Source organism: Nomascus leucogenys, chromosome 8, assembly GCF_006542625.1.
Source record: "Nomascus leucogenys isolate Asia chromosome 8, Asia_NLE_v1, whole genome shotgun sequence".
Taxonomy (NCBI): Eukaryota; Metazoa; Chordata; class Mammalia; order Primates; family Hylobatidae; genus Nomascus; species Nomascus leucogenys.
In genome coordinates, this window is record NC_044388.1 from 18233342 (window position 1) to 18249865 (window position 16524).

The window sequence follows — 16524 nt, forward strand, 5'->3', positions numbered from 1 at the left end:
AATGGTGAAACCCTGTCTCTACTAAAAATACAAAAAATTAGCTGGGTGTGGTGGCACACGCCTGTAATCCCAGCTACTTGTGAGGCTGAGGCTGCAGAGTCGCTTGAACTCGGGAGGCAGAGGTTGCAGTGAGCCAAGATCGCGCCATTGCACTCCAGCCTGGGCGACAGGGTGACACTCCATCTCAAAAAAAAAAAAAATTCTCTTGTCAGATACAAAACTTTAGGTTGGGGAGATAAGAATTGCTGGACTTCTGGGTAAAGAGTCAGGTGGAATCTGGGTAAAGAGTAAGGTGGAATCAGCAACAATCTATATATGTTAGGACTTTACAGACTACCCAAGAAAGAATACTGCAAACTGCCAAGCTATGACTGAGCATTTTCAAAGTATCTTCCTCATATGCTTGGAGTAACTGTTGTAAAACATTTGGGCACAAGTCTAACTGGGGATGAATGGGCTTCACATATGCTTACTTTGAAGTCTGCAATCCTCCTAGAAAGTCTCATTTCAGAGTTCCAAGGAAGTTCTATGGGGCGCAACACAACTGAGAGAGAAATCCAAGGCATATACTTAAGGATATACTATATACATACTGTATACTTTAAAAGCAGTGTGGGGGAGTTTTCAAAGGACATATTTTTCTTTATTGGCCAAGGTATAATTGATATGTCAGTTTCCAGAGTGAGTACTGTGAGTTATCTTACACAAGCTTTGCAAACGCCCCAAAATGAGTTTCCCTGTCGTGTGTGTGTGTGTGTGTGTGTGCGTGCGTGCGTGTGATCGGGAAGGGGGTGCAGGGTAAAGGTGAGATTAGTAGATAAGAAGAGGGAAGAGGTTACCACATTTGACAGGAGGGAAGCTCCTCCTAACAGCTAACTTGGACACTCATTTCTCACAAGTCTTATGTTATCATCTGCCTCTTTTAAGACTCCATTTCCAACTAGGACGTATGCAATTATTTCTAAGCGTGTAATACAGTATTTTTAAAGTAATCATCTCTAAGCCTTAATAAAGTCTTTAATGTAATTTTAGTTCCTCAGACTATCACTCTATGAAAAGCCTTAATTTTAGAAGCATCTCTAGTCATCCCAATCTTAACAGTTATAGTTCCTGAACTTGATGGCATAAAAATACATGTGGCATAAAGCAACAGTTTCAGGGAAGAAAAACGTGTCATGATGCCTCTCATGGCAATATTAAATTTAATCTTTATTGGAAAAGAGACCTAAAGTTTACCTATAATAGAAGAGATCCCAATTTGCTTCTATTTTTATTCTTTGTCTTCTCTTCCGAAGAACTACCGGCTTCTGATTTATATTCTGGAATAGAAAAAAACTTCATAGTGCTCAATCTGGGGCTACCAAATAGGCTTAGTCAGAAGATCATCAATTTATAAGTGATGAGAAACATTTCTTTCATCAAATTGTGACAGAAACAAAAGTTAACGGAATAAATAAAATCTCTAAAACATGAATATAAATATAGGATATTAAATTATAGCACATATAATTTGACAGCATATATTTGTATAGTGTTACTCAAGTATTTTCCATGTAGTCTAAAGCTGTTTCAACACCAAATTTTGTTAAAGTTTACAGTGATTAATAAAATTTATACTAGTCAAAAACAGTGACTTGTTTCAAACATTTACATGCAGTTAACACAAAAGCCTTGGGACAACAATAAATGCAAAAGATTACAGGTTGTTAAAGTGCTACCAACCAAAGCCAAGAGGAGCAAGTACAAATTGAAATAGCTAATGGAGAGGAAATGTGTCTACACATTCAAACACATGTGAAGTAAGACTTGAATTTATTAAACAGAGAATATCGAAGATGACTCCACATGCCAGGCAGCTTAATGCATTTCACACACGTAGCAGGAACTTACACTCACCATATTGTTTTTGTCCTGAATTTAATCGTAAAAAGGAAAAAAAAATTAAAGAAAATAAAAAGAGAATGAGCCTAGATCTGCTAAATTGTATCTATTACACATCAATATAAAATTATCTTCACTTTAAGACTAAAACAGGTGCACCTGCCTCTCTAAGCCTATGACTCAAATTTTAGGCAGTCATAAACCCTTTGAGAATTCAAAGAAAACTATGGTCCCTCTTTCAGAGATAGGCATATACTTAAGGTTGCAACTGGAAGAGAAGATCTGTACATGGACCAGAGGTTAAGAATCTCTGCTCCGAATGAAACCCATATATATATGTATCAGATATGAAAACTCTAATCCTCATTGTGATAGAAACAAAAAGTAGAAAGTGGTATAGATTAAAACATGGAAGTCTGTAATTTCATTAAAGTGCAAAAAACCCACAGACTAGATGACATAGGAAGAAAAAAGGTAAAATAAATTTTAAAAAATATTATTTGAAATATAAACCCTATAAGTTATATAAGAAAATGTTTCCTACAAATTTTAATTCTGTGCACTATCATGAAAACTAATGCAAAGTGGCTTGAATAAAGTATATAAATAATTCAAAATTTGGTTTAATGACAAATCTTTTCTTCAACTTTCTAATTAAGAAGTACTTTCTTCAATCCCTCCTCCCCGCCAGGACAAAAGGCTGGCAGTCTAGAGTAATAAAAATGTAAATGCTATACAGAAAAAGGACAAAAAACTCTCCATAAACTAAGTGACTGAATTGGAGACTCAGGCTAACAGCTCTAACTAGCTAAACAAATCCCTAAACTGAAAATAACAAAGAAAAAGCAACCTTATACATTAGCCAAAGGTTACTACTAATCCAGCACAGAGCATCAGCTGCAAATGGAACTGACTTCATAAACATTGATTATATAAGAAATGCAGATTGTTTCAAGAATCGCCAGTTAATCTTGACAATGATTAGTTTTCAGACTCTAACTATAGCATAAGATCATTCCAAACTTTGATGTTAGTGTTTCTATCAATAAAATAGTCATAAAGATTATTTGCTGTTCCCTAAAGAAATTAATGTTAAAAATAGTACCCACGCAGAAAGGGGATAAGCCGTTGACGCTAACCAAAAGATCTTCTTGAGCAACATTTATCTGGCATCATTATTTGCTCAAAACTTTAGTAATACCCCATGTAAATGATACCAACAAACCAGTAAAACATTTTTTATATTAAAAATATTCTTTTCCCTCTCAATTGTTTTAAAATAGCAGATTATTATCCATAGTTTTAGCTAAGACTAGAGCTTTGTGTTCATGCTTATGCTGGATAAATGTTACATATGAAGTCTGATGCCAAAAACTTACCTACAGTATGATAATTATATTCAACAACTTGAAACAACTGCTATTTTAGAAATCGGTTTAACTACCTGAAGCCAGGAGCTTGTAATTTTTAGTAACTGTGAAAATCATTCATATCTGTAGATTTTTCAACTGTTCAAATGCTATACCAATATTATCCTGACCAGATATGTATATAGTGCCTTTACTATTATCTTGCTTGTATATATAAAAAAAAAAACCCTGTAAGATAGAGAAGGGAGGTATTGTTATTCTGATTTATGAAAGAGGAAAGTAAGGTTCTAAAAACCGTAACTTGGATTAACAAGTGATGAAACCAGGCTCAGAAGTTAACCAACTCAAAGCTCAGCATTCTCTTTACTACAGAGTCACTTGAAAGCCTGTCTAATGACTCTTTATACTGAATACATCACTTATATAAATTAGCAGTAATCTATTATTCTGGAGCTCTAAAGAATTTAACATTGATCCCAATTTCAGATAGATACACAAGACTATAATATTTGTTCTGCTATGCTTACGTGTTCTGGTAATCCATAAGAAACCCACTTGTTTTAGAAAGATATTAAAATTATTTTCCTTGAATAAGGCAATAGCTACCATAAATAAGAAGGTTAAAGAGAAAGAATGTATGTGTGATCAACAAAAACTGAGATCAAGACTGCTTCTACAGGACATCTTAATTCATACTCAACCACTGCCAAACCTATTATAGATAGAAGAATGCATTCCTGTATCAGGTTCTGTAGAACATACTACATGCTGAAGAATGCGACTAAAACTGTTTTAGATCTAACCTTGATTTGAGAAACAAATATTACAAAATTTAAGTACACACAATACATTTAATTTAAAATGGGAATCTTAATCTCCAAAACACTTGTCTGGCTAGTTCTGAATAAAAAGGCTAACAGGAAGAGCATCTTTATTTTTATAGGTACAGAACAAAGTCCAGAGAAGAAGGGAAGAAAATAAATACATGTGAATAAAGAAGAACAAAAACTGGAAGAAAAATTAAGAGTGGAATTCTAATATTAAATACCAAAATAAAAACCTAATCATCAACTCATAAAACTATGAACTAAGGAAAATGTATATAAAAATATGAATTAGAAATTAGGTACCATTCAGCCAGGTGCGGTTGCTCACGCCTGTAATCCCAGCACTTTGGGAGGCTGAGGCGGGCAGATCACGAGGTCAGGAGATCGAGACCATCCTGGCTAACACGGTGAAACCCCATCTCTACTAAAAATACAAGAAATTAGCCGGGCATGGTGGCGGGCGCCTCAGGAGGCTGAGGCAGGAGAATGGCGTGAACCCGGGAGGCGGAGCTTGCAGTGAGCCGAGATTGCGCCACTGCACTCCAGCCTGGGGGACAGAGCAAGACTCCGTCTCAAAAAAAAAAAAAAAAAAAGGAAGAAATTAGGTACCATTCATTTTTAAGCTTCAGGTATTCAGCAAGAAACATCAATACCATCTCTGTGAACAGCAGGAACTAAAGTAGACTAGGACACACAGAAGTGCTAGGAATTTGGAAGCAAATTTTATTTTTACCTCTTTTTGAGCAATGCCCATCCTATCCCTCCAGTGCATCAATACAAGATCCACTTTTTCTTTGGCAAATTTTTCAACTTCTTTAGCGGCTTTTCCAGCTAGTCTTTGCCACTCTGGAACTTTATTAAATTTTCCATACTGATCCTGTAAAATAATGTTGAAATCCATTACATGCCTGTTTGCAAATTTATTTTAAAACTCTATGTAAAGCTGAGTTATTCTATCTATTTTATAAGGTAAATGCTGGATGTTATGGTTCAGTGAAGAAACAAACTGAAAACTTCTACAATTATACTTTTTATCCAAGAAACTTTAACTTTTCTACTTAGGTTTCAAGATGATTCTTTTATGAGGGGTGGCAAGATGCAAGTGGGAGCTGGGTGCAGACAGAGAAGGAGTGATGACAGAAAAAGAATACACGTAAGAAATTATTATAGTAGTGTATCATAAAGATGTTTAATTTTTCCATGGATGGCCCAACCCTTATAATTAACAAAGATCTTGTAAGGAAAAAAACCCTACCTATAACTTTTTTCATGGTTGGCCGTTTTTACCAACAACATTTATCAATCTCATATGTGCAAAATACCACACTTACTGGTACTCCAGAACGTACCAATAAGTTGAATTAGAGAAACAAAACATAGAATAAAATGACCACTATTCATAACATTAATTTGTGGTGATAGTTGCAAAACTCTGTAAATATACCATAAATTATTTAATTGTATACCTTAAAAAGATGAATATTATGGGATGTAAATTTTACCTCAAGAAAGATATCAATAGTTAAGTATTACTATTCAATGCAATGAATTCTTTGTTTCTAAAATTTTTAGCATGTTTCAAAAAAGACATATATATATAAGTACACTTACTCCTAAAGAAGACACACTTGGGATAATCATATTTACCATTGCTATTTTCACATTGTCTCTAACATGCATCCGATCAGCATCCTTCTCAGGTACGAGATCTGAGCTGTCCAAGTATGCCAGCAAGCCTGGCGGCTAAAAACAAAACACAAAATCCATTTTCAAAACAACGTGAAAAAGAAAATTTAGCCTTAAAAACCCAAATAAATTAATACTGTGGCTTAGCTACTGAGGGTAAAACTTTACAGTAACTCCTATGATAAATACCTTTTCAATAAAAAACCATCCCCTTTTAACAGTACAGATAACTTGTTCAATTAAATTTTATTAGGCAGTATATAAACCTAATTTCTCAACTGACTTACCAAAATGCGTTTCAACAAGTTTGTTGCAGTTGCATTATCAGCTGTCCAGAGTCCCACTAAATGTCTACTTAGCTGTCTGAAAAAAGCAGACGTTGAGAAAGGTTTGCTGCTTTATCTCAGCTAGAACAGAAAGGAATTTTTAAAAACAAAATATCACATAATTATAAAAAATATGGCTACAGTAAAAAAATCATTCTGATGTTAAAAATAGTTATTAAAAAATTTAATGTGGGGTTATAATTCAAATATTACTAATATTTTGGAATTTTCTAAAAATTAAAATGTTTTCCTAATATACACTCATTTTCAATAAACCTGAACATGAAAAAAGTAGGTTTTTATCCCACTTAAAGGAAGAAAAAAATAACAAAAACAATTAGACTTGATGACACAATTAATTTGCATAACGAGTCCTACTAATATAGTGACAATGGCATCCTGGCATTTTTTGGAATTCTGAACAAGCAGAAGTCAACAACTATGTTCTAATATAACCGTTTTGGCAAGATCAGAGAGAAAATTATTTTCACTTCTAGAGTTTGGGCAAAGACCTAACCACTTATAGCAAATTATTTGACTCATCTCACTTAAAAGCTATACAAGTATATTTTAATTCAAAGTAAAAATCTAAGATCCAAGTTCAATCTATGGTTTAGTCATTTACTAACTTTAATCCCCATTCAACACCTGTCTCCTTAACTGAAAGCTCCTCATAAGTAGAAACCCTATTTTACCTACCAGTGACCCTTCTGTGCTTTGGTGGGGATTCAATTACCATAGCTATAAGAATGGTCATGAAACCTATGAGGGAAATAACCAAATAACCACCTACAAACATATGTTTTATATATGTTACATTACCGAAGAACAAAATTTAACTGCAAAACCCAAAATATACTTTGTCACCAGGAAGTGAACGCCACTAAAACTGTTCATTCCTGTGTCAATTTGAAAGCTAACATATTGAAGTAATTAAACTTGTAATTTCCTTCACTGGCATTTGGTACGTTATCATATCAGTGACTCCTAAAAAGGCTTTAGTTAGGGACAAAAGAGATAACATTTTATAACAGCAATATGTAAAAGATAAAGCAATGCAAATAGAGTGATATTTCTATTATACGTTGACAGATCTTTAACAGTGTAATTCAAATATTACTAACCTTTTGGAATTTTCTCCAAATTAAAATGCTTCCCTAATACACTAATTGATCATAGTAAGGAATTTAACTGGTTAACTATACTGAAGAGAAACACAACAAGCAAGCATTTAACATGGTGGGGGGGTGGTTAATGGAATAAGCTATCAATAGTCTCTACTTTAATGAAAGATGGTGTCTAGCGCTGCTAACAAGACAATACTAGGAAAACATCCTTCTTATCTGTATCCTCTAAGACTACTTTTGTTCTTAACACACGTGAGGGAGGTAGTTTCTTCTAATAGTATAAACAGTAAAAAAAAAAAATCCCTGGCAAGGCAGCATATACCATGATGTATAACAACTGCACATAGATGACAAAGAAAATGTACAGTATTGTAACAAACTAAACGTTTAACTCAGCAACTTATGCTATTATTTAAAAAGTCAAAAAATAAAAATATTTATGATACTCACTGTTTTTACTAATATGAGTCATACTATAGTATGCTTAACATAGCTGAAAGGGTCACATGTTAGAAACCACAGAGGGTTAAAAGGGCTGGAATTCATGTAGTGTGGAATAAATGAATAAATTCATGTGTTTATATTTGAATGACTATTAGGAAAAAGGGAATCATTTAATTATAAAAGATTTAGGTTAAGTCTAGCTTAGGCTGGATATGTAAGGTTTTCTGTGGTTTTTAAAGTAGAGTATTTGACCAAAGATATTTAAAAATCAACTATGTGAGGTTTTCCCATGGGGTCATGTGCATGAAAGATGGTCACAGGAATATAAGGAGAAAAGGCCTGAGCATGTGGTTCTAGTTCCATAAGCTTTTAAGTACCCTTTTCCATATTGGCCCCATGACTATGGTGTCAAAGCCTGATAATAGGTTAGTGGGGGAAAAAAGTAAACAGTGTTTCCCTCCAGGTTTTCCACAGGCAGGGACAGTGATCATTTGGGCAAAATCCTTCTGTAAGGAAAGGAAAAGAACTAGGTGGATCAAAAGAAAATGTAATATTTGTGTAATACAAACACATTTAGTTTTATGTAACATCTGAATCAATTCTCTAGACAGGAAGTTAATTTACAGCAGATTGAATTAAATCACCTACCTATTTGTAAGCATCCTTTGATCTGAGCTTATTGTAAACATCGCAGTATGCAAGTGTCGAGGTAAGGCACCTTCACTTAGGGCAAGCTCCTGCATTTTTGTAGCAATTTCTTTATCACCTTCCTTTGGAAAAAGGGTAAGATGATCCCTAAGGTGGCAATCCAGGACAAGCTATCCAAACTTTAAAAAACTAATTTTACATCTTTAAATGAAAAAACCATTCAGTATGTAATAAAAGTTTAAAATGCATCTTCTAATCACCCAAAAAAAACACAGGTGAGTAGTCGCACAGGTAATTTTTAAACCTTTGGAATAAGGTTGAGATGTTTCCAGACAAATTTACCTCATAAACTATGCTTTGCTAAACTGAATATTAAAACTAGGTTCACTCCCTCTGTGTATAGCTGCTAACAAAAAGGAAAGGCTTGGCTACCGCAAGCTCTGTAAAAGATGGGTACTTTGGAAGCTAGTATTGGGCAAAGAACGCATTAGCTAAAGGGAGAAAATTAGCCTTTGGCTGTATATGCACACTAAAAATGCAAATAAACTTTGATGTTCCATTCAGTTCAACGCCTATATATATTTACAGCTACTTAAGGGCATACTAATTCTGTGATTGTGTGCTATACTTATGCACAATAAATGAATTTTTTGGTAAAAGGAGACTCCTTCAATTGTATTCAAATTGCTTCTATGACAACAAAAGAATACAAGAATTCAAAAGCCATTTAGACTGATGTCATTGTAAACATCATAGTATGCAACAGACATTCATAGCCACAATCTTTTAAAAAATATAGAAGCATAAAGCAACTATCTTAAAGAAGCAGTATCTTCGACAAGATCATGCTCCAATCTCTAGAGCTCAATTACAAATATGCTTTAGCAAGAACTTTTTGTTGCCTTTCTTACTTGATATCATTTTGCTATGAACTAACTCCATCAGTAGATTTCTATACAATCTCAGTATCTCAAGACTTCAACACTGTCAACATTATCCTTCCAAAAAAGAGCAACTGATAGAATGCTAGCTTTTAATTAAGTAAAATGAACAAATAATGCAGTAACAGATTTATCTGCTCTACAACTTCACTTACTATGAAATTAAAACTTTTATTATTGAGGATTGTTTCTGTAACAAGTTTAAAACTAATTTATAATAAAGATTTAAAATTACTTTTCTTACCCAGAGAAATGTTTATTTCCCAAAAAGACTGAAAGGCAATATTGTCAACTTCAATTAAAACAGCCTATCAACATTCAAGTAAGGTTAAAATTTCAAAATTGTTCTCTCACCTCTATTATTGCCTTCATAACCAACCCAGCTCCTTTTATTATTGCCATGGAAGGATGCTTTAAAGTGAGGGGAAAAAAGTGTCAAAAAATAAAAAAGAATTTTATTCCAACACATTTAGCTGTTCAACTCTTAAGAAGGATATACATTTTTACACAAGGTATGAGCCATAAAATTAGTAAAGGATACATCTCAAAGTCAGTTTGGTTAAATATTTTAGGTATTTTCACAACATAGCCTTAGAGATAGACACATAAACAAAGAATTTACATTAGTAGGAAACAGAAGACATTTATTTGAATAATTATAATTATTTGAATGATACGTATCAATGATACTAATAAAATATAAATATCATATATACATACATGTATCTAACAAGTACTATAGTACTGTATAAAATAACAAATGTTTTCCAGTGTTTATGAAGAGCCCTGCTAAAGCTCATTTTATTATTTGGGAATTTGTAAAGAAAAGGGAACTTTGGGCCCACCAGAGAAAAATGAGCTTTTCACTACTAAAGTGGAGGCCAGGTGTGGTGGGTCATGTTTGTAATCCCAGCATTTTGGGAGGCTGAGGCAGGAGGATCGCTTAAGCTCAGGGGCATGAGAACAGCCTGGGCAACAAAGGGAGACCCCGTCTCTACAAAACAAATAAATAAATAAATAAATTAGCCGGGTTTGGCAGCATGTGCCTGTGGTCCCAGCTACTCAGCAACTGAGGTGGGAAGATCACTTGAGCCTGGGAGGCTGAGGCTGCAGTGAGCTGTGATTCCATCACCGCACTCCAGTCTGAGCAACAGAACAAGACCTTCACCTCGAAAAATAAGTAAAATAAAATAAAAAAGCAAGATATAGAAAATGGGCAGAGCGTCAAAACAGCAGTCAACACCCATCAACGGGACTCTACATGAAACACCAAGAAATCTGTACGCTCAAAATGTACCAATATGATAATGTACTAGGTGCATTTATTTGTCAATATTATAGATCAAGCTTGTCCAACCCGCAGCCTACATGGATGCTTATATTTATTCAAAGCTAATCCAGGATGGCTTTGAGTGTAGCCCAACACAAATCTTAAACTTTCTTAAAACATTTTTGCGATTTTTTTTTTCTTTTAGGTCATCAGGTATTGTTAGTGTTAGTGTATTTTATGTGTGGCCCAAGACAACTCTTCTTCTTCCAGTGTGGCCCAGGAAAGCCAAAAGACTGGACACCTCTGCTATAGAAGTATGTTTTGAAACAGTGACCCTAAAAGTGGTTCCCTTAAATTCACTGTTATCTGACAAGAAAAATAAAAGCTCTCACCTGAAAAAGTTTAAAAAGGGTTCTTCCATTGGATGCTACCATCTCTAAGAGCATATCAAACTGCTGCCCTTCAGTTGTCTCACTATATGGAGCACAGAGGGCAAAGGTAAGGAAGTCCAAGAGTGAACTAATAACTAGGGCACCAGTCCCATGATCCTGAAACAAAGCAACAGATTCTCTTAAAGACTTAGAGATGGGGACCTTCAGTTAAATAGTAATAATAATGTGTTCCTTTCTGTTATTCTGTATGTCAGACATAAACATCGACTTTAATTTCTCAACATGAGGTTCGAAGTTGGATGATTCTTTAGTACTTGCTTTGCTCATATAGTGAAACCATTATCCATCATACCTCAAAAGGAACAATTAAAATTCAAATTTCAAGAGTATAACCAAGACTTCTCAAATGTGTGTAACAAGGGTTAATGTTTATTTGCAAAAAAGAATCTTTGACAATATTTGCAAAACTCTGGCAAGCTGCTTATGTTCCTTCAAGATGCTATAGAATGCCCATCTCCAAAATTGTTATCAGGGACTGAGGAACAAAGATTTGGTTTAATTTTTTTTTTAGAGCAGTTTATTTCATAATGACATTTTTAAAGAAAGAAAAAATAAAAATTTGGAGTATCACTGTGAAAATCTAAAGGCTTTGACATCTATCCTTCCCAGATGAATGGATACAGTCCTAAGACAAAATATTTTATTATCAGTGACCAAGCTGAACTGTGACCAGTACTGACCAAAGCTGGGGGCTACAATAAAAATAAACAAAACCATCCACGTGGCACTTCTAGAATATCTTTCAATAATGGTATGGTATCTACCATGAAGACAAATTTAATTATAACTTACCACATGGGAATTAAATTTATCCAGTAAGTTTTCCAGAAACTTCTTTGACGAGAGAAGAGAAGCTTTGTTCAACTGTTCTTGTCTTAAGTCATAGTCATCATGCATGGGCTATTGATGAAAAAAAAAAAAACAGTGATAATTCATAAGCAGTCCAACATGCTAGCATCACGCAAAAGTCATTTATAAACAGTATTCGTTACACATTGAAAGAATTAAAAACCATTGCCTTTAAAGTGTAAGGCAAAAAGGAAACTCGTGATAAGCAGGCAGAAGTGATGATTTACCATGATTTTGATCAGACTTCACAGATAATTTGCCCAACAACTAACTCAACATATACACAAGGTACTCTCTCAAAAGTCACAGATCTTATTAAAAGGCAAACATTTGCCCACCCAGAATTTTGTAACTAAAATTTGAAATAAAATTTAGCATTTAAAAGTATGTACTAAAATTAACAACAAATACTGGTCTCAGGGTGCTTTTCTTTTGAGTGTATAAAACATTCCAGCATGATGGTTAGGAGTAGAGCTCCAATCCTAATTTTATTACTGACAATAACTGGGAGACATTACACAAGGTAAGTTACTTTACATAACTCTCCAAGTTTCATTTTCCTCAGCTGTAAAGTAGGAGTAATAGTATTTATGTAACATTAGTATGATGCTTAGATGAGATAATTCATGTAAGATACAAAGCCAACACCTAATATGTAATGAGGGCCCAATGTTTGTTTCATAGCATTGTTTTTTACTTTATTGTGGTAAACTACATATAACAAAAGTTACCATCTTAACCATTTTAAATTACACTGTTCAGTGGCATTAAGCATTCACATTGTTGGGCAACCATCACCACCACCCATTGCTAGAACTTTTTTCATTTTCCCAAACTGAAACTCTGTAATCATTAAACAATAATTCCCCATTCTGCCTTCCTCCCAGCCCCTGGCAACCACCATTCTACTTTCTGTCTGTGAATTTGACCTCATATAAACAAAATCATACAGTATTTATCCTTTTGTGACTGACTTCTTTCACTAGCATCACGTTCTCTACGTTCATCCATGTTGCAACACGTGTCAGAATTTCCTTCCTTTTGGTTTCTGCTCATTTAGCGAATACTGTATGTTACTATGGTTAATTGTATAAACTTTGGAGCCAGAAAGTGGGCTTGAAGCCTCTGCCATTTACTAGCTACATGACCTTGAACAAATTGGGCCTTAAGTCCTTCTCTACAAAATAGATATAACAGTAGTAACTTCTAAAGTTCATTGGAAGACTGAATAATATATGAAAAATTCATAGAATAGTACCTGAAACACAGAAAAAATTAATTATTGTTTATTAAACAGCTTGACGAGGCCTGTTAAGGATAAAAATTAAAATTAAACATGAATATTATCCTCAGGAAGCTGACAGATTGAGAAAAATACGTCATGTTTAGAAATAGCAATAATTCAAAGAAGAAATTGCTAAGAAAGGTAAGTGTAATATTTATGAAGGGTAATCTCACTTCAGGGAGGGATAAATCACTACCACCTTCAGGAATAGGAAAGCTCCATTTATTTTTAAAATTTTATTTTAACTGCGGTGTGTATATTTGGTAAGCTTCATTTAAAAGCTGACTTGAGCTCTTAATGAATAAGCAGGGAAAGAATTCTGAGCAGAGAGAATATATGAAATATTAAAAAATATATATATTGGTCTCCATCCTTGGCTCCTGACATAGAGCATCTAAAACCCTTGCAGACAGGGACACTAGCAGAATCTTTTGTTGCAACAGTCTTTTACCCCAGTTCCTGACACAAAGCTCCTAAGGCCTTTGCAATTTCCTGATAGGGGAGCCTGACACAAAGCTCTCTACCCTTAGAATTTCCTGGGTGATAGGAACGTCTTTTGTTCTAATATAGCAACTCTCCGTATCATTGCTAAGTTCTAGTTATCTCACTACTTGTTTGGAACAGTAAATAAAATTAATTCACTTTTGGGAATGCAAGGTTTTATAGAAGTGTTTACTTATGTTTATGTACGACTAAGCTTGCCTAAAACACTTTATATAAGGAAAAGTCCCAGGTACTACACACAAAATTGAGATAATCAGAAACTTCAAAACTATACTAAACAATTGTTTCTCCCTCTGTACAAGCTGCCACTAAGTTAGATCTTTACTGCGCAAACAGCTTTCAGGTGTGCTTCTTCTTTAGCCCTGTGACTACCCTAGCTCAGCAACTTATCTCTTACATGACAATTTGGTCTACCTGCCTCTAATTTTACTTCTATTCTCCACATACTACCAGTGTGGGTTTTTAAAAACTCAAACCTGATCACATTACTGCTCTCTCGCTAAAAAAAATCCTTCAGGTGTTCCTTACAAAAAGATACAAATCTAGCTCCTCCCTCCTGATACAGAAGGTTTTTTATTACTGTCTGCATACATCTCTAGCTGCAACTCCTAATAAACCCCCATCCATACTTTATAACCCAACCATATTTAATTATTTGTTGCTTTCCAAACATGCCTTTTTATATGCTATTCCCCACCCAGGAAGGCCTTTCCAGAGCTAGAAAATTCCTGCCTGTCCTTCAAGATTCAGATCAAATGTAACATCTTCCAGAAACACTGGGTGAGAATCTTTCATCTTCCCCTCATCGCCAAACAAAAATAAAGTGCTGTTTTTCAAGGTCCTATGGCCCCTACGACCTTACCTTGTACAGATATGCCTACCTTACCAGACTGTCAACAAAGTGAAGGAAGAAAAGAACTTCTGTCTTAAGATCTTTGAATTTCTGGCACACAGCACATTGCCTGGTATTTAGGATATGCTAAACAAAGGTTTGAGTAACTATGAGAACAATTTAAGAAACAGAAACAAGAACTTATTGGTACAATGAAAATCTGGGATTGTGGAAATCAAAACCACCAGTCAACTTAAGAAAAACCAGTTTCCTTAAGAAAACTACTACTTACACACATAAGGGCACAAAGCATATCAACTGCTGCATGGATTACTCCGTTGTTGCTCCTTTTGAGTGCTTTTACTACCTTCACCCCTAGACGTTCGCGAAACCTTTTGGAACAAAAAACAAGCATCTACTAGCAATACCAGAACATTTTAAATTGTTATATTATTGAAATAGGTCATATTAACTTTCCATTGCATTACTGGAACAATGATGTATTTTAAATTCCACCTCTGAAATTTATCAGTCTTCATAATAGTTTTTTCTTTGAGAGGGAAAATATTTTTTAGGGTTAACTAAAACTAAAAGGCATGTAATTTCCCATTCAAATTCAAGAGTCAGTAATATTACTGGTGAGTATGAGACCAATATTCCGCTTCTGCTGCCCTCACCTTCCTTTTTCATTTCTCATGAATAAAGTACCATATCACCCTAGACAAGGTATACTGGTTTAGTTAAGGAAAAGGAGGTGAATCGTTCATTATTTGCCATTTTGAGTAGTTCAAATTCTCTAAGAGAAGTTAAGTTTCAGAAGACAACTCACTTTGGAAGCTGAGTGAAAGCTAGGAAACCAGCTTTGGATGCCACAAGCCTCCTCACGGCCTGGAACTGACTCTCAAGTTCCGCATTTGAAGCAACGACATCCCCTTCTTGGGACAATAATGCTGTTATGGCATTATTGATCAGTTTTTCTTTGTTTTCTGAGAAGAGACCCTAGGTGAAGAAAGAGTATTTCAAAAAAGTTTCCATACCAAAAGTTAGTAACAATGAACAATTATGATAAAACTTAGCTTACATCTTGTGTTACTGCATGCAAGACTCCACTGTATGAAATATTAGCATTGAACCTGAATACAGAATCTGCAAAGTTGCCATCTGTAAAGAGATTAAGAGGTTCAAAAAGAAGATACGAATTCCTAATTCTTAAATTATTAAGTAGATGAGTGGAAATGTAATTACATTTAAATCAATACTTACTTGGAGGCGTAGCTAAGAACCTGAGGTGAAGGCTCTCTACTTCCTCATCAACAGGCATGCTGAGTAACCCCCATCGCTGACCTTTATGGGTTGGTGTCATTTTTACACAAACATCTCTATTACCAGAGGCTCTTACTCCATCCAGCAAACTTGCTAATAAGGAATCTCTAAGTAAAATTAAAAGTAAAAAAAGGTTTTAGCATTGATGATTTAGGGGAATTTTGATCTAGCATGAAGCATAGGCCCTTTAGCAGGTAATCTGCTCAGGGACACACTACAGTTACAATGGGAAACACAAACAGTGGGCCTTTAGGAAGAGCTCTAATACTAGCTCTTCACCATGCTGCTACATGACCTTGTACAGGTTACTTAAACACTAACTTTAACATCTCTTTCTCTCCCTTTAAAATTATTTTTAACAGCTTTACTCAGTTCTGACTGACAAATCACAAGTTATCCAATTAAAACATAGTTTGATAATTTTTAATTTATACAATTGCATAATCATCATCATCCAGTTCTGATATATTTTCATCACTCCAAAAAATTTCCTTGTGCTGATTTGCAAAAGAACACTCCCCAGCCCCAGGAAACCACCGATCTATCTCTATAGTTTTGCTTTTTAAAGAAACTTCATAAAAACAGAATTACAAAATATGTAGTCTTAGGTGTCTGGCTTATCTTACTTATCATACATAGGCTTTTGAGATTTATCCAAGTTGTTGCATGTATTAGGTCAGTCCTTTTTTTATTGCTGAGTAGTATTCCATTGTGTGAACAGACAACATTTTGTCTGTTCATTCACTGGCTGATCTCGAT

At 34.6% G+C, this 16524-nt stretch overlaps 1 protein-coding gene across 3 annotated transcripts in view; it reads right to left on the reverse strand.

The window, feature by feature from the left end:
- The window catches only part of DNAJC13 (DnaJ heat shock protein family (Hsp40) member C13), a 119418-nt gene that overhangs the window by 64783 nt on the left and 38111 nt on the right, over positions 1-16524 (reverse strand). For 2 of the 3 annotated variants that reach the window (XR_004031282.1, XM_030816826.1), the window contains exons 10-22: positions 15706-15872; positions 15524-15603; positions 15272-15441; positions 14735-14834; positions 11765-11872; positions 10913-11068; positions 9605-9661; positions 8310-8431; positions 6052-6127; positions 5726-5821; positions 4812-4955; positions 1897-1911; positions 1237-1319 (exon numbers count right to left, since the gene is read on the reverse strand). Coding sequence is in view for 2 of the 3 variants with exons in the window: in XM_030816826.1 (XP_030672686.1) it covers positions 1237-1319; positions 1897-1911; positions 4812-4955; positions 5726-5821; positions 6052-6127; positions 8310-8431; positions 9605-9661; positions 10913-11068; positions 11765-11872; positions 14735-14834; positions 15272-15441; positions 15524-15603; positions 15706-15872 (1374 nt within the window). In the remaining variant the exon portion in view is untranslated. The remainder of the gene's footprint in view (positions 1-1236; positions 1320-1896; positions 1912-4811; positions 4956-5725; positions 5822-6051; positions 6128-8309; positions 8432-9604; positions 9662-10912; positions 11069-11764; positions 11873-14734; positions 14835-15271; positions 15442-15523; positions 15604-15705; positions 15873-16524) is intronic. The other variant, XM_003265225.2, reaches the window with a different exon arrangement.